This window comes from Triturus cristatus, chromosome 10, assembly GCF_964204655.1.
Source record: "Triturus cristatus chromosome 10, aTriCri1.1, whole genome shotgun sequence".
Lineage (NCBI taxonomy): Eukaryota > Metazoa > Chordata > Amphibia > Caudata > Salamandridae > Triturus > Triturus cristatus.
The window spans coordinates 886,037,417-886,058,489 of record NC_140593.1 but is presented as its reverse complement, the minus strand read 5'-3'; the positions used below and the strand labels follow the sequence as shown (position 1 = coordinate 886,058,489).

At 46.3% G+C, this 21,073-nt stretch overlaps 1 protein-coding gene across 1 annotated transcript in view; it reads right to left on the bottom strand.

Annotated features, from left to right (window-relative positions):
• The window catches only part of LOC146796179 (uncharacterized), a 144,548-nt gene that overhangs the window by 115,633 nt on the left and 7,842 nt on the right, over positions 1-21,073 (bottom strand). The window contains exon 3 of the mRNA XM_085628596.1: positions 9,668-9,784. Within this exon, the coding sequence (XP_085484722.1) occupies positions 9,668-9,784 (117 nt within the window). The remainder of the gene's footprint in view (positions 1-9,667; positions 9,785-21,073) is intronic.

The window sequence follows — 21,073 nt, the reverse complement described above, 5'->3', positions numbered from 1 at the left end:
TGCGCCCCCCCCGCCAGACATCTCCCAGCTGGGAGATGCCGAGCAGGTCCCATGACCGAAAGCCCTCCAAGGCAGTAACATCCTGCAACAGCGCCCCGTGCCAAAGGGGAGTGGCGCGCGTCAGCCGTCCTGTCCACCGGGTATGGCGAAGCGCCGCTCGCCAGGCCAAGAAGACCGCCCTAGTGATTCCGGGGCAGGAAGCGGGGATGGGAGCTCCGTATAGGCGATCCAAAATGCAGGGGAAACCCAAATCGGCTAGTTCCACCCCATAGGCCGGGTCGGACCATCCCCCGCCGAACCAATCGTGAATGACGAGAAGGCGAGTGGCCAAATAGTAGAGGTAGAGGTTGGTCATACCGAACCCTCCATCAAAGGTGGGTAGACGACACGTCGACAAAGCCAGCCGTGGCCTCCCACCGCCCCAGAGGAATCGAGTCGCCAACCCGTCCATCTCGCGGAACCAAGGCCTCGGAAAGGACACGGGGGTATTTTGTAAGACGTAGAGGAACCGGGGGAGGATCATCATTTTGTAGAGTGCCACCCTCCCCAGCGGGTTGAGTGGGAGCGGTTGCCAGCGCGCCAGGTCAGCCTTGGCCTTTTTGACCAGGGGAGCCACGTTAAGGGCCCAGCTCAATTCCGGGAGCAGGGAGACCCAGATACCCAAGTATTTAAACGACAGCCGGCGGAGGGGAATCCTGTCCTGCCAGTCAAAGCATTCCCGAGAGGGGTGCAGAGGCACAAGGACCGATTTATGCGGGTTTAAATAGAGGCCCGACGCACGGCCAAAAAGGCCCAAGAGATGGAGGGCACGGGGACCAGATCGCGCCGGGTCGCTAAGGTACAACAACACGTCGTCTGCATAAAGGGCTATCTTGTCGGGCGCAAGGCCCGGCCACTCCCAGCCCCGAAGAAGAGGGTCCGCGCGGACGAGGGCACCAAGGGGTTCCATGGCAAGGGCAAAGAGGAGAGGCGACAGTGGGCACCCCTGCCGCGTCCCCCGGCCGATCCGAAACGGCTTCGACAACGCCCCGTTAACTAGCACGAGGACGCGCGTAAAGGACCCGCACCATTCCGACAAATTTGGGGCCGAAACCCATATGAGTCAGGACCTCAAATAGATAGGGCCACCCAACCGAATCAAACGCCTTCTCGAAGTCGGCGAGTAGGAGCGTGAGATATGGGGATATGCGGTGACGATGGGCCAGGGCCACGTGAAGTCGACGGAGGCAGTGGCGGGTACCGCGATCCGGCATGAAGCCACATTGGTCCGGATGGTCCAGGGTGGACAGAAAGGGCCGAAGCCTCTGCGCCAGGACCGCCGCGTAGAGTTTGATATCTGTATTGATGAGGGAGATCGGCCGGTAAGCTGATCTGTCACAAGAGGGCGGCGCGGACTTGGGCAGAACCACGATCGTGGCCACATCGGCCTCAGGGCGGAAGGAGCCGCGTTCAACCGCCTCAGCATAAAGGGCGCTCAGCCGAGGGGTCAGAAGGTCCTTATAGGCGGCGTAAAACTCTTGCGGAAATCCGTCCGGTCCCGGGGTTTTCCCCGCTGACGTGCGCCCGATCGCCTCCCCGATCTCCTCCAGAGAGATGGGCGCCTCCAGACTCTCCCAGTCACTGGACCGAAGACAAGGAAGTTTTAAATTGTGAGCTGCAAGCAGCGAAGCTAGGGATAAGTCCGACGCCCGGGCCCGGTACAGCCGAGCATAGTATTGAGCGAAGGCATTGGCCATGGCCACGGAGGTGGACTGAAGCTGGCCGTTCGAGTCGGTGATCGCCGGGATAATGCGCGACGCCCCGGGGTAGGTGACCAACCAGTGCAGCAGAGCCCCATTCTTGTCACCCCACCCGTAGACCCTCGCCACCGAGGACTGCCAAAGAAGCTTCGCCGCATCCAGTGACCGCTGGCAAATCTCGTCCCGCAGAAGCCGCAGCTGACGATCCTCGGCCGGACCCCCATCCGCGGATAGAGATTGTTCCAGACTTAACGCCCGGGCCTCGCAGGCAGTGAGTTGCTGAAGCTGCGCCTGGCGGTGCCGCACCACCAACGCCTTGGCGGCCCCCCTGATGGTGGCCTTACCCGCCTCCCAGAGGGTGCCCGCCGAGGAGACTGACCCATCGTTGTCACCAAAGTACTGCGCCAGCGCGGACCCTACTTCATTGCAGAGTCTTTTATCCCGGAGAAACCAGGCGTTGAAGCGCCACATCTGACGGGCCCCGTGGGGCGGGGGCCCCAGACCCAGGAGGACAGGGGAATGATCGGAGATCCCTCTGGGGAGAATGCGAACGTCTTGGATGCCCGCACATTCGGTGGATGGGACAAAGATTGCGTCAATCCGCGCATGAGTATGGTGGGCGGCCGAAGTGTGGGTGTATTGCCGCGCACGCGGATGCCAGACACGCCACGCGTCGCACAAGCCCTGGGCCTCCGCCCACCCCACCAGCTGTTTAGCCCGTGCGGCGCGGGGCGTCGAGACTGGGCCCGAAGAGATGAGCAGCGGGGCAGAGACAGCGTTGAAGTCCCCACCCAGAACAACAGCACCCGGCGGGAGAGCGGCCAGCAGGGACGCGGCATGAGATAATGCTTGGGCCAGCCCAGTGGGCGGCGCGTATAGCGACAGAAAAGTGAGCGGCCCCTCTGAAACAACTTTAAAGAACTGGTTGACTTACAGAAGCTGAATCTAGAATCAGCATGCTGGAGGATGCAAATATGTCTACAAAGAAATGGTCAAGCATGGAAGCTCAAAAAATCATTCTGATAATTGACCGAACTTGAAAAACAAAATCACAGAGGTAAAATTAGGCTTTTTGGACTACCTGACAATACAGAATGTGATGCTAACTCATATGCTGAATTCTTGGAATTTTGGATATCCAAATCTCTCTGGGCCTCACCTTCGAGAAAGATAGAGGGCCAGATGTATAAATATTAGAAATACCAATTTCCTAATTGCGATTCTCTCTGAATCACAATCTGAAAATTAGAATTTTTAATGACTAAAACTCACTGAGGTTCATATAGGGATTCCTTGTGAGTAGCAAATCGACCTACCTCATTAATATTAATGAGGTAGGTTGCAGTTTGCGGCCCATTAGGAATGACAGCTGTAGGAAAGTAGGATCTGCTTCTTATGGTTACCCCCACTTTTTGCCTGGTGTTACACTGTTTTGACTAGTCCGACTGGGATCCTGCTAATCAGGACCCCAGTCTCTATTCGTTCTCCTTAAAATGTTATGCCATGTACTTTGGTACACTCCAGATTGGATACAGGGGTACCCTTATAAGTCCCTAGAATATGATACACATGTACCCAGGGCATAGGTACACCAGAGACCTCCCGTGGTCTGAAGCATATATTATGCCACCCATGAGAGGCCATGCAAAAAGGAACTACAGGTTTGCCATTGCAGCCTGTGTCAGCTGGTGCTAGATCCGACTTCGTCTCCCTCTCCGACCAAAGCATCGTCTGTACACTTGCACCACACAGGCTTCATGCAGGTCCTGTGGAGCACTAAGGACAACTGAAGAGTCTCACTTGGAGTGAAAGAGTCCCTCCCCTGCATTCGCATGCACCGTAATGCAACTGACCCATCTGCTGATCCTGAGCTCCTGCTGACTCCAAAGGCTCCAGCTACACAGGAGGTGGGTTCCAAAGTTCATTGAGGCTGAGCTGCCCTTTCACCGAGTTTGAGGCCAGTATCCTTCGTGGGGACCGCATAACTTGAACCCCTGTGTACCGTGTACTTTTGCAAGCGCATATGCTTGTTGGCAATTCCTGAGCTTGTCCATTGGACTTCGTGTAGTCCTGACCCTGAGCAGTATTTCCACCAAAGAACTCCAGCCTCCTCACACCGAGTGCTCTGTGGGCTGGTACTTTGTGATCTTGCTCAAGGTCCCCTCGCGACCCCTGGTCATTCGACCTGTGGGCCCTCTTGAGGGTCATCTTGATTTCTATTGAGCTTTCCTGGCTGCTCCAGACAAGCCCTGACTCCCCATTGCTTGGTGAGCCCTCTGGACCTTGCTGGTCTACACCGTAACCTGCTTGACCTTCCTGCAGGGTTTGCTGTTGCAAGGCTTGTTGGTGCTCCAGCTGGACACTGACCCCTCAGCAATCGACATCCTTCGTGGGACAGCTCGCATCCGGCTCTTGGTTGACCTCGATGTTTCCTGGACCTCGTGGCTGCAGAGTCAAGCATCCCTTCTTCGCACCTGAAGCACCCGACATCGGTGGGCATTCCTCTACCGAGCCCCTGATCATCCTGAAGTGACCCAGACTCTGTCCCCTCTGCTTACAGGTTCCTTCAATCACGAATCCACCCTTGGATTCCTACAGATACTTTCTTCCTTCCCAGCAGCAGCTATTCTTTGAGGCCCTCCATTGAAAACAACAGCGGTTTCCGGCTCTTCTTGGATAGGTAACTCAAGTACTTCGCTAGCCACGGGTGCGGTGGCTCTCCAACCTCCTAAGTTCCAAAGGGTTTCCTTGAGGTCCACCGAGAAGGGTCCTTAAACTTTAAAGTGTAATCGCGACTTCCCCTAGAATTGTACGGAGCAGGCGGTCGTGTTAGCACACTGCACTCGTCCTCCTTGGGGGTCCCTTTCTACTCACCGTGGGTGGTTCCTTGGCGTCCCAGCGACTCTACGTGTTCTAGACACTGTCTCGACTCCAGTCATGGTTCTTATACCACTATTTTAGTATATGGTTTGGTCTCCCCCTGGAGCCCACTGTGTATTGTGCTACTTACAACTGTTTCTTTGCTAAAGTATTGTGTACTTTGTGTTGTATCCTCGTGTAGAGGATACTAGAGAGTGTTATTAAATAAATACATATTTTATAACTACTGTGTGGTTCTCCTTTCATTTAGTTAATGCTAAAGGTGATCCTTCAAGATTAAGCATGAAGGCTGCTCTCCACAGCTACCACTAGGATAGCTTTCTAAAGGTTATATTTGACCTCATACATCATAAGGGTTGCAAGGTGCCCACTTTAATTAGTGGACAGCATATACCAGGCCAACTTCTCACAACAGCCATCATAGGGATGGTGGTCTGCTGAGGTCAGCAGACCACCATGTCTGTGAATGCTTTTTAATAAAGCCATCTTTTTTTTTGGGATCACTGCCTGCTCTTAAAAAATATAATTATTTAAATTCTCAAGGGAGAAGGAGGTACCTTGGGACACCTTCCCCTTTGCAAATGGGTTACCACCACTTCTAAATTGGTAGTAAAGTATTACTGTTTTGAATCTGGAATTTGGTTAATTTCCTATGAAGTATGCCGCCAATCTCACTCTCTCACTCCTTTTTAGGTTGAGCATTTGAAACTACTTCTACTTTAGTATATACTTTAGTGTATATACTTTAGTATATACTTATATATGTAAGTACTTTGTGGGCTCTGGAGATCAGCCCTAGGACTTGTCTGCTTCCGCTTTGGTCTTTTTTTTCTGTTCAACTGCCTCTATTTAACTGGCTTAACATAAAACGACCATCAGAGGTCAGTAAAATACCAGAATTTCTTTCTGCTGAGGGTCTTTCGTTTTTTTTTTGTTTTTCTGGCAACTGCCTCATTTTAACTTTTTTGATAGAAAACGACTAGCAGAGGTCAGTAAAATACCAGAATCACTTTAGCATTCTCTTGATTCCAGTCCATAGAAATTGTCTTCCACACGTACCGTAGACAATAATATTTTTTTCAAATCTTGTATTTTTAGTGATATGACCACCGAAGACCCTGCTGTTATATTAAAAATAGAGCTTGGAACTATATCAAGCTTCGTTACGCCAGTGCATATAAGCTCCCAAAGGCGAGACCAATTGCATTGCAAATTCTTGTTCAACTCAGCAGGCAAATACATTTAGTTGTGGAAGGACAAAAGGGCTAGGAGTGCCATGAACACATTCAAAATTAACAAAACTAAGGGAGGCCTCAATCTTCCTGACTTCCCGAGATACCAACTTGCATTTTTGGCTGTCCAAGGTACATGGTGGTTTATATCACAGGAGAGCCAAGCCCCGCTTTGGTTACAGATAGAATTGTGACTACTACATTCTTTGCCCCCTAGCACTACCCTCACCATACATCAAATCTTGCAACTGATATTAGAACATTCATGGACCATAACTCTAGATACTGTCCACACGCTGAAACAGTTAGATAAAAAAAACTAGATAAATAGATGTGCAGCTCTGCACAGGCCGCTCTCAGGCATAACAATAAAATGAAGGTATTTCCCAAAACAATCTACTGGGGACACTGGGCTGTAAGGGTCCTCAACCTTATTGGTGATCTAGGAAAACGTAATAATGCTCTACCCTTCTCCTCTCTGTGTACAATATTTTCTCTTTCTGACACTAAGGGGCATATGTATCAAGCCCTTTTCCCGTTCGCAAATGGGCCGATTCTCAGGGTCCTGTATGTGCGTCACATGCGCACCCATGCTCATTTCAGGGGTGCATCAGGGTGTCCTTATGACATCCTTGCACCCTTTGAAATTATTCTCAATTTGCGATTCTCTAATTACGAATCGCTAATTGAGAATGTCTTCCCATTCATTCCTATGGGCCTCCTGGCCCAAAGGAATGAATGGGAAGGTATTCCTTAATTGCGATTCGCAATTTGCTAATCGCAATTCAGGAATGCCAAGGAATCGCTAACAATTTGCGAATTTTTACTTACATCTCGTTTGCGATTCCCTAATAGCGATTCTCAAAAAATCGCTATTTGAGAATAGCAAATAGAGAATTTGATACATATGCCCCTAAGTGTTACAGTTTTCTCAAACTGAAAGGTAGGCTTAGAAAATTACCTCAACTGCCCTCCCCTGACCTCCCTGATCTGCTAATAAATTTAGGAAGGTTGGCCATTCGGCATCACACATTTACAAACTTATTTAACCTCCTTCAAATTATCTAGAAAAAAAGTCGAAAAAGAAATAGAGCTCATGTATTCATCCTACACATACTAGTTATTTTACAGATGCATCATCGCAAAAGACTTGAAGCACCCTTTCTGGACAAAATCACCCCTGCTTTAGCACAGTCAACATTCTGGTCTATTCATAAGAAAATTGAACCCCAGCATGCTTCACCAAGTGGGTCTGACTGAGTCCGGACTCTGCTGGAAAGGCGATGAGGTGGTGGGTTATTTGGAACATATGCTTTACTCCTGCAAAGTACTGGTCAACCCTCTTTGGGTTAGAATACAAATCATGATTCAAGAACTCTTTGGAGTAACTTTTATGATTTTATTTTCTGACAAGGGTATTGGGAGTTTTTGCCCACTAATCTCATCTACCCTGCTGACTCACAATTTACTACTCCTCAACCTATTCCTAACCTCTGAAGCAGGTGTGCTTGATGGCTCCCCATTTATTTAACTTGTTTTTAGCTGATCTATCGGATAAACTGAGCACAATCAACTCTCACTCCCCGCGTCTGGGATTTTTATCCCTTACGCACCTTGCCTACGCCGACGATATAGTCCTACTCAGTTTGACCAAGACTGGGCTCACGAGGCTAATAATGGGTCTTGTAGAATTCCTAACAGTAAACAAGCTAGAAATTAATATAGCAAAAACAAAAACAATGCTTATTAGCAACTGGCCTGCCGGTCCGTATAAAATCTGTCTTGAAGGCAAAGCCTTGGAGAGCGTGTTAAGTTACAAATACCTGGGATTCTATCTTGATAATAAATTAAACCAGCGAGAACAGAAAAACTACATGGCTCAACGGCCAAGTGTATAAACCTTTGCCTATAAGACACTGGCAGTAAAATTGGGGGGACCCTCACTCAAATCACTGATCACAGTTATAACGGCGAAAACACTGCCAACTTTAACCTATGCCAGCGTTGTTTTCCAAGGAAAAGATGCAACTTTACTTAATAACATAACAACCAGCATCTTCAACAGGGTTTTTCAGCTCCCTCAAATAGCGCCCCCGCTCAATTGCAATTGGAATTTGGTTTAATGAATGAGACAGTTGGCAGGTTATACTCAACAATTAAAGTGTGGTATCGTATAAAGCAAAATTCGATGGACCCTAAATGAGACTTTGTGGTTAGAGCTAGAGAAAGGACCTAACATATCACATATGCGCTATTTGCACAATGCACTTAAATCTACCTGCACTTTAGAACTCTGGAACAAAAATTTGCCTTATGTAACATTTAAATCTACACTTTTTAAGGTCGCAAAACTTCACTCGCTCTTGCTTGACAAAAGTATTCTGAGCCAGAGATCTCACGCCTGGACATTTATCAACAACTGTTGGGTTCTCAAACTAGCAGCTTACTTAGATTTAACATTTCCGGGCCCATCTAAAAAAACAGCTATCGGCTTTGCGTTTTGGAAAATATCCATTACTGGCAGATCCCCCAAAGTGGAAATAAATTGAAGTAAAAACGTGTCGCCTATGTGGACGTCTAAAAGAAGATGTTATTCACCTAATATGCATCTACAAGAAACTTCACCTAGCACGAGTCACTTTACTAAGAAAAGCTTTTTTGGACAGAGGAATACGATCATGCCGGGAGGCTATTATCAAAGGGCTTGATCCATCTGACCCTCAGATGAAAACTGTATACTGGTTAAGCTCCTGAGCATACATAAACAGGAAACAAAGTCAATACAGCAACAAAAGGGTCCACCTACAGAAGGTCCAATGCCAGCCATAATTGATCCTTTTGAATAACCATCCTGAGGACGATACCGCAAGGAGGGAGCAAGTGGACCAGATCACCTCGGGCGCAAAGACTACTATTCTCAATTATAACGACCTGTTGCCGGTACCGAAGCGATTAACTTTTGTCATCTATTAATTGCCGGTTCACTCCAGCAAAACATGTTGAAAAAAGTACAGTACAGGCACTATTTCATTGAATCTTAAGGGCGTATTTATGGATAACAGTTGATTTTAAATCTGTAGTATATTTATTGGTGTGATATTTGACAGTTGAGCGATAGTACCTATATCATAATACAAATGTGTCTTGGAAAACCCGACCCCAACAAGACATGCATAGAAATTGTTCTTCCAAGATTTATAGGTAGCACATTGACTAGATGGGATGGTAGGGATGTTAACAGTTCAGATGCCACTGTCACAGCCCCTGGCACTTACTAGCAGTCTTTGCACAGGAAAGAGAAAGGTTCTCTAGCAATATCATGCTGAGGAACACCTGAATGAGGTGAAATCCTGTATTGGCGGTCTTGAAAAGAGTAAGCATCATTACTATCATCAAATAAAGGGTTAGACCAAAAGAATGACAAGCAGTCACAGAAAACGGAATAGAAAACCCTCCCTAGTATAGCCATTGCCCTGTGAAGGCCATGTAGGCACCTCTTGTGTTCCTGGAATAGTGTCAGGCAAGTGGCTAGGGCTACTCATGCATATGACAATGACTGCTAGATGAAATACACCCACCATGACACAGTGAGTCCTACATTTGTTGGAGACCTGGAGGACCAGGTACCACAGATCCCCAAGATTACAAGTAAAACAAGTCTTCACTGACAACCAATGTGATGCTATTAATAAAGTGGTTTATGATTGATTAAAGAATTTCTCTTGAGATTTACAAAACTAGTCCTAAGTGGAGACGTCACTAGGGCTCCACTACATGTGGTCTTTCAAGCAACTTTTTAATCCTTACTCATCTTACACTGTAACCCACAAGATTTGTGGCACCAGGCAGATAGACGTGGTCATCCCAGTCACTCCAGGGGACTTCGTCGTTATTCATTCGCCATCCTCCTGGACTGTCCATGAAGTAACCATCCTAGGAGAAGAAAGAGAAGAAGAATTAAAAACTTTGTTATCTCTCAGTGGCCATGAACTCATCAGTGAAGAGAGAGAGAGAGAGAGAGAGAGAGAGAGAGAGAGAGAGAGAGAGAGAGACTACAGTAGGCAATGGTGACTGTAATTATGGTTGAGTTGGTTAGGTCAATAAAAGCCTATTTTGGGTTGATTAAAACTTTTGTGTCTTATAACATAGCTAAATAAAACACTTCCAAAATACTGCACTAACAAGTAAGTTGGATTTTGGAAAGTTTTGTGCAGAGGAGTAAAAAGAGAAAAAATTCAGGGAGGATCTTAAAAGTTGCTCTTCTGATTGAAATTACCCGGGTGCAGTTTTGGGGAGGGATAGTGCAAGAAACACTGGATGACATTTTAACAAATTTGGCATGACAACAGTGGCCAGTGCACTTCCTTGCCTTTTTTGGTACCGCCTGTCTATATTTAACTGCAAATTTCAAAACCATATCTAAAAAATCTAATTTCTTCTCAGTTTCTATGTGAAATGGCTGCAGTAACTGGAAACCGAGGTAAGCGGGCACCCAAGTGACTCTCTCAACCCCAGGCATTTCTGAAAACCAATGACCCAGGACAAACCAGTACGGTGCAGCTTACATGGGTTCCATTGTATTCTCGAACCCAGAATGACTGCATATGAAAGAAAAAGGGCAAAACTGTAACTATGTGAAGACCACATTGACATTGCATTAACTTCACATGGTCCTATGCAGTAGGCCCACGACACAAGTCAAGTATTGTTTTTTATGGGAGAAGTTCCGGAACACTCGATAATAGGACTTTTGAAATTAGCCAAAAGATTTGGAGCTTTCCTCATCAGAAAGATGAAAAAAATCCGTTTTTTTAACCAAAGTTTGAAATTTGAAGTGTATTCTGCATAGGATAATATAGTAGGATCCATGCAAGCCACACCATCCTGTGTTGGGATTTGGGCTCAGTCCATAAGACAAAAGTTAGGATGTATCCAGAAATATCCAAAGCAATTACTTGACATCCATAGTATGGGGCCCTATAGCCAGTGTTGGGCTTTGAGGAAAGGTTTTATTGTAGAGAAGACTTTGTGATCTCCCAAGTTTGCGTGGCCCAGAATCCCCACTAGATTGTATTCTCTATTTCTGGATGGCAATATCCACCCAGTAGCAGATTTACGAGTGTCCGCTCTCTTGAATGAGGGGGTTTGAGACTCTGACAACTTAAATTACAACCATAAATTTACTTCTAGTAACTTTACAATTGGATTCAGTTGTACTCCTCTAAGCAGAGCTCTTCTTCTCCGCTACGAAAAACTCACACTTCTATCAACGTCAGGACTCAGGACAGCATTCACCTGACCGAAATAGCACTTGAACAACAAACATTAACACTGTATACACATACCCACAGCCCACATCCTACTCTGTGCCCTCTGACCCCTGGACTCTGTTACTTTGTTGACTGCCAGAGAACAGAGAACTTCAACAGCCTCTAGGATGGAGTCAGTCCCACTCAAAAGGAAAAGGAATTCACTGAGGAGGAAGCCTTGTTGTTACCATTGTTATAGATAACTACAGGGAACTTCACACACCTTCAGTGAAACAAGCTCTGTCGATGTATTGGGGAGGGGGAGCACACAGTGGGAGACCTCAAAAAGTGGCAGCAAGATAGAGGAGGCAGGTGATGGAGAGGTATTTCAGTTTATAGTAGACAAAGGGTCTTCTTGGAGGTGGGCACAGATCTGTTTCCATCTCACACCCGAAAATTAATATATCCTCTCTACCATGCACCCTGACCTGGTATAGAGTCTTCCTGTTCCCAGAAATTCCAACATCAAGCCAGGGAAGAGCCAACATGCCTCTATGTTTCCATTACATTAAAGCTTCACAATCATGACACATTGTCTTCCCCCCTCAAAAATAAGCACACATCTCACTCGTGTCACGCAAACAGAACTTCATTACCTACTTTATAGTGTAAATTGATTACACTAATCTTCACACATTCTAACTCTCACAGAGTCCACTTATCAAGTGCATTGGTAGCAACAGCTGGAGTAGAAGAAGCTTCTACTGTGTCAGGGAAGCAACCAGGCCCTAGGTATAAACACATCACTATGACCCAAAGAGTGCGCCACACTCCTATCAATGTCACTACTACACTCAAGAATATTGTATTTTTGTCATGCTTCAACAAAGCCATTAATGTATCTTCATTATACATGTTGTGCTGGGTCAGGAATGCCTCCTGCATGGTGTACATTTGTGTTCCTCAGCCCTGAGTGCCCGAATGCATGTATCTGGTATCCTGGTTTTTGATTTTGGCCCTAGCCTCCTACTAATCCAGCTTGTGCGCAGACACCTAGGCCTGTCTCTTGACATGAGTGAGGTCCTGTGACCTGAAGGGATGCACCAAGCAAACCCTCATTGTACTGACAGTGGACTAGGACTATGGTCCCTGTCATGGGTTTGGTACATTGAGCAGTGGAGGCTGCATACTGTGTTTTCTAAATTCATAGTTCAAATGAGGCCCCTTTATTCTGTGTCATTGGAGGCCTGCTTGCCCTCTTGTTCAAAGTTGCACTTCTTTGCGCTGACATGATCCTAGTGCTAACATACCAAGTGTATGTCGTGCATGTTTTTGTATGTGGACTGCATAGTACATGCATGGTGTCTACGAGAGAACCAGAATAATGGAGGTCTGTGAAATCCATTCTGGATACCCCAATCATGGTCATGCACAAGATAGAGGTGAGGGTGTTTTCCCAGACAGTGGAAATGTATTGCTGATATTCCTGAACTGGATGGAGGATACCTAGACACTGAAGTGGGATGTGAGGAGGTGAGGCTCCTTTAGACATTCAATAAGGCCTTAATCTGAGAGGGGGTGCTGATTAGTCTTTCTGAAGCAGTTCCATTTAGTAGATGGTGGGGTTGAAGGGTGGGACTTCAGTCTTTATTATTCAAGATGACAGGGACCCGTTAGGTGATGGTAGTCACTTCTCAGTGTGGCCAATGAAAGCCAGGTGCAGAAATCACACTCTGATTTGTGCCTCTTTTGTGAGCACCCCAAGCTGGAGACTACCCTGCTGTGAGGAGCAACACTCTGCTGGAAGGCTGTGTCTAGAGCGAAACCTGGAAAGGACACCTGACAGGACAAACACCAAACAACTGTTCTGAAGTGGCATACAGTGGATACACATCTCCTGTATGACTTTGCTGTATAAAAGTGAGACCACACTTGTTTTTCCAGATCCAAATCCTCTATGGTCAAGGAAGGGAGTGCTCAGCAAAGTACTCAAAGGTCTGTTGTTCAACCAGAGCTGGTGCCTGCCTGACGGCCAGCTTCCCAGATTGGAGGGAACATTACCTGAGTTTGACTTCTTCCTTGAAGAGCTTTATACCTGACCTGAACTGCCTAGAAGGCTGTCTGCCTTCTGAGAGGAAAGTAGCCTGCCAACCCTTCAGAAGAGTGTCTGTCCAGAAGGAGCAATATGCAGCATGTCTCAGGTATCTGTGGGACTTTCAGAGGAACAAGACCTGTGGGACATTCAGAGGAACAAGACTGATGTGAGCGATATGTGGTCACTTAAGTCTCTAGGCCTGCAGTCTCTCCATGGCAGTTCTAGGCAGGAATTGTGAAAGGCTCAGACTGTGATTGCTGAGGCCTAGTCGGGAAGCGAGTGAGCATAGGAGGAACTGGATAGCCACCCAAGACGTCATGGTCATTTGCTGGCTAAAAAAGACTTGTTGGGCAAGTATGATAAAACTGAATTAAAAAGAAGCAGTTTGAAAATAGCATGTTTGTGGATGTTGAGCGAGTGGAGATTTTGGAGGTTTGGGGTGATGTGGAAGCAGCATGGCAGTTTGATTGTGAGTCTGGCTGCTGAGTTCTGTATGTCTGAAGTGTCCTTGTCAGTAGTGCACTGAGTCCTACATTTCATGCGTAGTCCATCTTGTTGGTAATGAGGGCCTGGGTTACGGTCTTCCAGGTGCTGAGAAGAATCCACTTGAAGACCGCCTTGAGCATTTCAGGGTGTCGAACAGGAAGCAGAGACTGTGTTCCCTTGACTGGTCATGGAGAGTTGATTGCCAACTACTATTCTGAGATTTTCTTTTGCCGTGGTTGGTAGGGTTGGGAGTGGGTCCAAGTTCGGCAGGCCACCAGGTGAAGTTCCATATCGAGCTGTCTTTGCCAAAGATGACTATTTCTTTGCTGTCTGTGTTAAGATTGAGGCAGAGGAAGAGGATTCGCTGAGTGTTGTCCGCATATGAAATAACGTTGATTCCGTGGGTCCGAATGATGCTGGTGAGTTGCGTCATGTAGGCGTTGAACAGCACTGGGCTGGGCAAGGATTCTTGTGGTACACCCCAATGAGGTTGGCATCAGATGTGATGAAAGGTGTCTGGCTGACTGACTATGTGCAGTCTGTCAGGAAGGAGCAGATCTATTTTAGTGCCAGTCCTTCGCTGCCAGCAATGTGTGGTCACCGAGGATCAGGTGGGACACAGTATCAAATGCAGCAGAAAGATCCAGAAGAATGAGGACTGCAGTGTCTCCTATGTCCATGATCAGTCAGATGTCTTCTATGGAGGCGATGAGGACCCTCTCAGAGCTATGGTTGGGTCTGAAACCGGAGAGAGTGGTGTCAAGGAGCTGGTTGTCACTAGGGTGAACTGCTAAGGTGGACTACTTGTTCATTTATTCATGAACTTCTCCCAGACTTCCTCTGGGAGTGACAGCAGGGAGACGGGATGGTAGTTGGCAAGAGTAGTAGGGTTCACTGAGGCTTCTTAAGGTGGCAGAGAACTGCAGCATGTTTACAGATGTCCCAGAAGGTGGTTGCGTTGACTGAGTTTTTCAGGATTGGGGCTGAGGGCCATGCTTATGGCGTTCAATCCTTTGGAGGAGACGTAATAGGGGTATGGGTCCATTGGTGCTCTGAAAGTGTATAGATCGCATGGTAACTGCAGTGTCAAGGATGTGATGGTGGGCCAGATGGTCAGTGTGTTCTTCAGGTTGTCTGGGATGACTGGTAAAAGGGCTGTGAGGGTTGAGGGGTCTGAATAGGTCTTAAAATTGTCATAAATACTAGTGATCTTGGTGATAAGAAAATTGAACACTTGGGTGTAGCAGCTCAGCAAGCGTATGATGCTGATGGAGCTTGCTGTCAGAGAGGTGAAGTCTTCTATTATGGTCAAGATTTCCTTGCCACTGTTTGTGCTGTTTGCAATGCGTTTGGTGAGGGTGGTGTTTGGGGGCTCTGATCTGTTGCTGGCATTGTCTAAGAGCTGACCTGAATGTACTCTTGTCTGTGTATTCTTGGCATAGTCTCCATCTGCGCTCTAGCTGCTTGCAGTAGTGTTTGGTGAGTTTGAGATCTTGTGTGTACTAGATTGCTTGAGGTTAACTTCTGGTGGCCTTAGTGATGTTGACAGCGGCCAAGCTGTCTTGTCTACAAGGAGGTAACCCCGGCGTTGAAGTTGGAGACCAATCTGGTGAGGATGGTGAGGTGTTGTTGTCAGTGGGATAGGTGCTCGGAGGACCAGGATTCTTCTGCGACCTTGGTCCAGTCACAATGAGCGGATTTGATGGTGACTTTCCTGTGGTGATAAAGGATAGGTATGTTGAAATGGACGAGGGTGTGGTCATACCAGGAAATGGGTGTGGGCTTATCCACTGTGAGATTGCTGAAACTGTAATACATGGGGTCTAGAAGGTGTTTGGCATCATGGGTGGGGTCTTTCACTCTCTGGGTGAGTCCAAGGTTGGACAGATCCTTCAGGAGGATGGACGTGTTTGGGTCTGTGGGGTCCTCCAGGTGGTAATTTAGGTCCTCAAGTATAAAGGAGTATGACGGCCTTGGAGTCGAGTATCAGCGGTGCGACAATATCGCTGATTGTGCTTCCCAGGTTGGCTGGAAGTCCCTGAGGTCGGTAAACGGGAATGCAATTCAGTGGGAATTTTGTCAGTGATGTGGAGTTTGAAAGATAGGTATTCCATGCTGTTGTTTGCGTCCGCTGCTGAATATGCTCCTAGAAAATTATGATGATTCCATCTTCAGGTCTGAAGGTCCTGTCCTATCTTATGGTCTTGTATCCGGGGGAAGGGGGGATCACAGTGGCAATGTCGGAATTGACGTGGGAGCCAGACATGTTTCCTTTAGGAAGAGCGGATCTGGTGCATGGTCATGCAGCAGATCACAGATTTTAGTAGCATGTTTGGTGAGTGAGCGGGTATTCAGAACAATGCACGAAAGGAAAGACAGAGGTTGTGGAGTGGTGGGAGTGGGGTAGTGTAGCTGGGTGTGTGATTTTTGATGTGTGTTGTGTGTGGGGCGTACAGGGGATGAATGTGTTCAGGAGGGTGCAAGAGAAGGTTAAAGAGGTGAAGGAGAAGGCCCCTCAGCTGTTGGCCGGTGACACTCAGCTGCAATGTGGGGTGGAGCGGCCAGGATTGAGAGCATGGAGGGTGATGGACGAGAAAAAGCAGTGGGTGAGGGAAGGGCCAGGGTTTTTGGCACTAGGCACAGGCAGGGCCCAGCTGGGCCCATACGCACTTGTCTTTGGCGCACTTCTGCACGTCAGTTGTGCACCCGCTGCACATCCATGCTGCAGTCACCATTAAATAGAGGGATGAGGGAGAGGAGCTTCAGACAATGGGTGGGGCTTAGCAGGTGGTGAGAAGCAGGAGAGAAGTGAGGCATGGGAGAAAAGGTGGGAAAAGGAGGCAAGTAAGAACAAAAGAGCTGGAAGGAGGAGAGGAGGTAAGAGTCCAAAGATAGAGGAAAAAGCTTCCAAAGAAACACCTAAGGAAAGAGAAAAGCGAGCAAAGAAAGAGCAATAAAAAACATAGAAGGGCAGAAAGAAGGAATGAATGAGAGGAGTGAGAGTTTGCACAGAAAGTGAGGCGCTCAAGAAGCATCAAAGGATGAATGAGAGATAGTGGAGAAAAAGGCAACAAAAAGCAGCAGAAATTCGCAAAAGGTGGCAAAGAAAGGCTTGGAAATGCAGAAAAGCGGGAATGACAGTTCAGAAAGTGGCAGAGGGAGAAAAAGTTGAGTGCAAGAAGTCAGAAAAGGGTGAATGTGGGCAGAAAATAAAAGAGCCTAGAAAATAGCTTAAACAGTAAGTCAAAAGGCAACAAGAGAGTGGAGACATGAAAGAGGGACCAGGTGAATGAGTGAACTTAAACCCTGGGGTCAACGGTGCGCACAAATGTACTTTAGCACCACAACACTAAATTGCAATTTGTACCTTTTACTGTGTGTGTAGTATTGAGTTCTAGTACCTTAAAATACTCTTCTTGTTGAAAGTCAAGCAGTGGATTGGACAATCATTTAACTAATGTGTTTGTTGCCAACCCACTCTTGCCGGCATCCCCAACCGTAAGCACACATGGCAAGCAGATGAAGACTCTTGCGGGACATCAACCAGAGAGGCAGTGGAGAGTAGTTCCCTGAGCATGGGAGCAGTAAGGAGGAAATGAGAGGTAGGCAAAGCCTCCACACTGGCACAGGACAGTAAGTATGGGGGCAAGCATCTATCACCAAGGAATGGCTAGAGAGGGATGACACACTGGTCTGCATGGTGTAGCAGAGTGAAGGCCCCCATATTGGGGTTGTGAGTGAAACACCATTGCTGAAATTTCCCTTCCCAGCAGAGCTGGACTGTAAACCTACAGAAACATTGGCAAATTTTGTCAGACCAGCCCCAAACCTGCATGTTACGATTGAGCACAGTGAGCGAACCTGGCCATATTGCAAGTCAGGTTTTGGGGCCCTTCTCCCAAGAAATGTTTGAACAAAATTACAAATATGTTAGGTTACACAACACATTTTTCATTATAGAATCTTGTCCAATCATTGAATTAATGGATGGAGATTAGAGATCAGGCCACATGGCTCAATGAAAAAATATTTGGATGGTGATGTGTGGGTGGATGAATTAATGATGATGGATAAATTAATTCAATAATTGATAACAATGAATAAAGAATTTTAGCTACATGGAGCATATAGTCACAGTGCACTGACAATGAGTGAGTGCTCTGGTTTTCAATTCCGCTTCTGCATTAAAACATCAACCTCTCCAAACATAACTACCACCTGAGCATATGAAACGTGCATGGCCTGGATGTATTTAACACAGTGTGCTGATTCAGTGCCTTAAAGAATTAAACATAAAGCTTTAAGTTTTGATCTAAAATGTGAGGGAGAACAAGTTACCCATGTAGTGGCTGAATTGCACAGTGTGAAATCAGGAAACCCTGCATCAATCCCGCCTTCCACTTTATCCCATTGTCCAATACTAGACAATTACTTTGTGAGGCCTTGCCTGCAACAGCGCATGCACTGCATGTACTTTCTCTTGTGAGGGGTCTTGTTTACAATAAAGGGCTTGGAGTCCACCGATTGCTTAACATTCATTGGCTTCATTTTCACTCTTCTTTGCTGCCTCCAAAGTAGCCAGGGCGTGTCAGGCCTCACTTCCTTTTCTTTCTGTGGAGCATGGACCAAGCACAGAATGCTTCCTCCTCATTAGCGCCCACCCACTGATCTTGCTGTGATTGAGGTACTATTTCTTATTTCTCCACCCACCCATTTTCCGTATTTCTTCATTACCCTCACATCCAACCCTTTTCCCTGTTCTTATTCAGCATTTAGCTGCACCAGTTCCTGCAACCCTCCTTATCTTCGTTGCCTGCCTGTCTGTACCAAAACTGAAGCATGTTAGAGTTGTCACCCCCATCATCAGTGCCGTCATATTCATTAATCAGAGAAACTTGAGATCTCATCCGTGGTCTACAGGGTTACACAAATACTAAAATACAGTTGCGACATGTTGGTGTTTTTTTTAAGGCTTCTGATTTTGGCACAAATCCTAAATAAGACTTATAAACATCAGAACAACCGGCAGGGTGTTGCAGAATTAGTGAGAAAAATGAAAAAACGTGAGAAAAAAAGCTCTATCATGCGAAAAGCGATGGCCATGTCACAGCACTTTTTTCTCACTTTATTGCTGCAACACATAATAAAGTTAAGATGATAATTAAAATGATATATGGGTAAAAAGTGAATTACAAAGATGTTTTTTTGCTTGGTCCTCCCACCTCATCCTGCGTTACTTGCCCATCTCATCACAAACAAATTAATATTGACAAAGCCAAATAGCTCCAACATATGAGCACAGTATGGTTGCTGCACAACATGGTCAAAAGGAAAGGAAAAAAGTGCAATGATGCGTTAAGCGCTGACTGATACAAGTGCTGACTGCTGCCATCGCTTTTATTTTCTTTACTTTCAGCCATGTTGCACCGCAGCTGCCCTCAGTTCTGCAGTGCAACATGTCTAAAAAGCTTTAACAAAGCTAATAGATCTCGTAGAGGAGAGTCCTATTGGCTTTGCCTGTACAGTACTTACTCTGTCTGTGTAAGAGGGAAGCTTGTACTGCCTGCTGCTCAAACTACTATTCTATCACAAAGGGGAGACAAGTGTGGCGTTATGAGGCTCACACCTGCCCTTACCAACTCAAACAAACACAAAAATTGGTGTGATACCCTCAGAGAAATTCTGTTTGCTTAATCAGCAATTCAGTTACCTAGAAGGGTAAACCCAAATTGCGTCACTGGGACCTGGGTATAGAACAGTACATTGAAACAGTGGTCCCAGTAAACAATTTATCAACAGACAAACTACAATAATCACAAAAATTAAATGGAAGAAACGTGGTATACTCAGTGAACAGTGTTATTTAATCACACTGAACTTACATTGGTTCATAGCGTTTGTTTAAACAATGTCAAACAAGTACAGTGCCCCATCTGTAATACTAGCCAGCCTGACCAACAGCGATTAATCACTGTGCTACTGTTTTAAACCATGGCTATCTAACGTTTGGATAAATTGTGAATATTATGGCTTAAAATGCGAGCCTTTTGTTTTTTTTTAAGTGACAGACTTTGTGATTCGCACTTTGGTTTATATTCACCCTCTTATCCTCACTTCAACCACAATGCCTTCACCTGTCCCTCCTGGGGCACTGTACTTGTTTGACATTGTTTAAACAAACACTATGAACCAATCTACGTTCAGTGTGATTAAATAACACTGTATACTGAGTATACCACGTTTCTTCCATTTAATTTTTGTGATTATTGTAGTTTGTGTGTTGATAAATTGTTTACTGGGACCACTGTTCCAATGTACTAATCAGCAAGTAAGCAGGTTTACTACCAGAGACCCAATGAGTTCTCTGTGTGCTGCTAGTTGTTTGTAACCTAAATTCAAGGCAATTCAAATAATTTGACGAGGATGGCTCACCCACGTAATGTGACATGCTTCATCATTTGCCACCTCATCCCATCCTGGTAAGATGTTACTACTAGGGTGGACTAAACCTCAGAATCGGGCTTTTCTGAGGGGGTTCTTAGATATTTCTTCTCTCGGGACAATGATTTAGGTCCAGTTTAAATCTTGCCAGTATGGAATGATGAAGCATGTCACATTACGTGAGTGAGCCATACTCGTCCAATTCTTGGAATTGCCTTGAATTTAGGTAACAAACAACTAGCAGCACACAGAGAACTCATTGTGTCTCTGGTGGTAAACCTGCTGACTTGATGATTAAGCAAACAGCATTTCTCTGAGGGTATTACATAAATTTTTGTGTTTGCTGCTCAAACTAAGCCTTGTTATGTACAATGAAAGTTTGTACTGCCGATGTTTACGCAGTACTTGCTGTGTGTGTGACAGGAGGGAGTGTGTGTCGACTGCCAATATGTTTTTGTATATGTGGGTTAGGTTTGCACTGATGTAGGCTGCACTGCACCTGTCCTACGTGTGTAAGGGAAACTGCCACCACTGCTGCTGTGCATGCTATTCCTGTTCTGTGTGTGCGTGAAGCGTGCTTTACTGCCTTTGTAATTTAATTTGCGATGGTTGTAGTACTGACCCTTATTTTACACTTGTTTCTACACTGCGTTCAGGGCATAGCTATTAGTAGTGAAGCATGTGCAGTGGCACTGGGGTGTGTGGGTGTGAACGGCCAACCTTATTATTGCTGTTTTTTTCACTACTAAACCAGGTGAGCGTGGGCTCCTTTACCTTGCACTAGGGCACATGGTACCCTTCTGCACCACAGAGAGGGAGAGATAAAGAGAGCGTGTGTCTGGGTGTGTGCATGTGTGTATTGTGCTGCTGCTCAGGGGCATATCTTCAAGGAGGTGTTTGAGGTGTTACACCCCCCTAATAAATGTATTATTTAGTAAACAGTTGGGTACA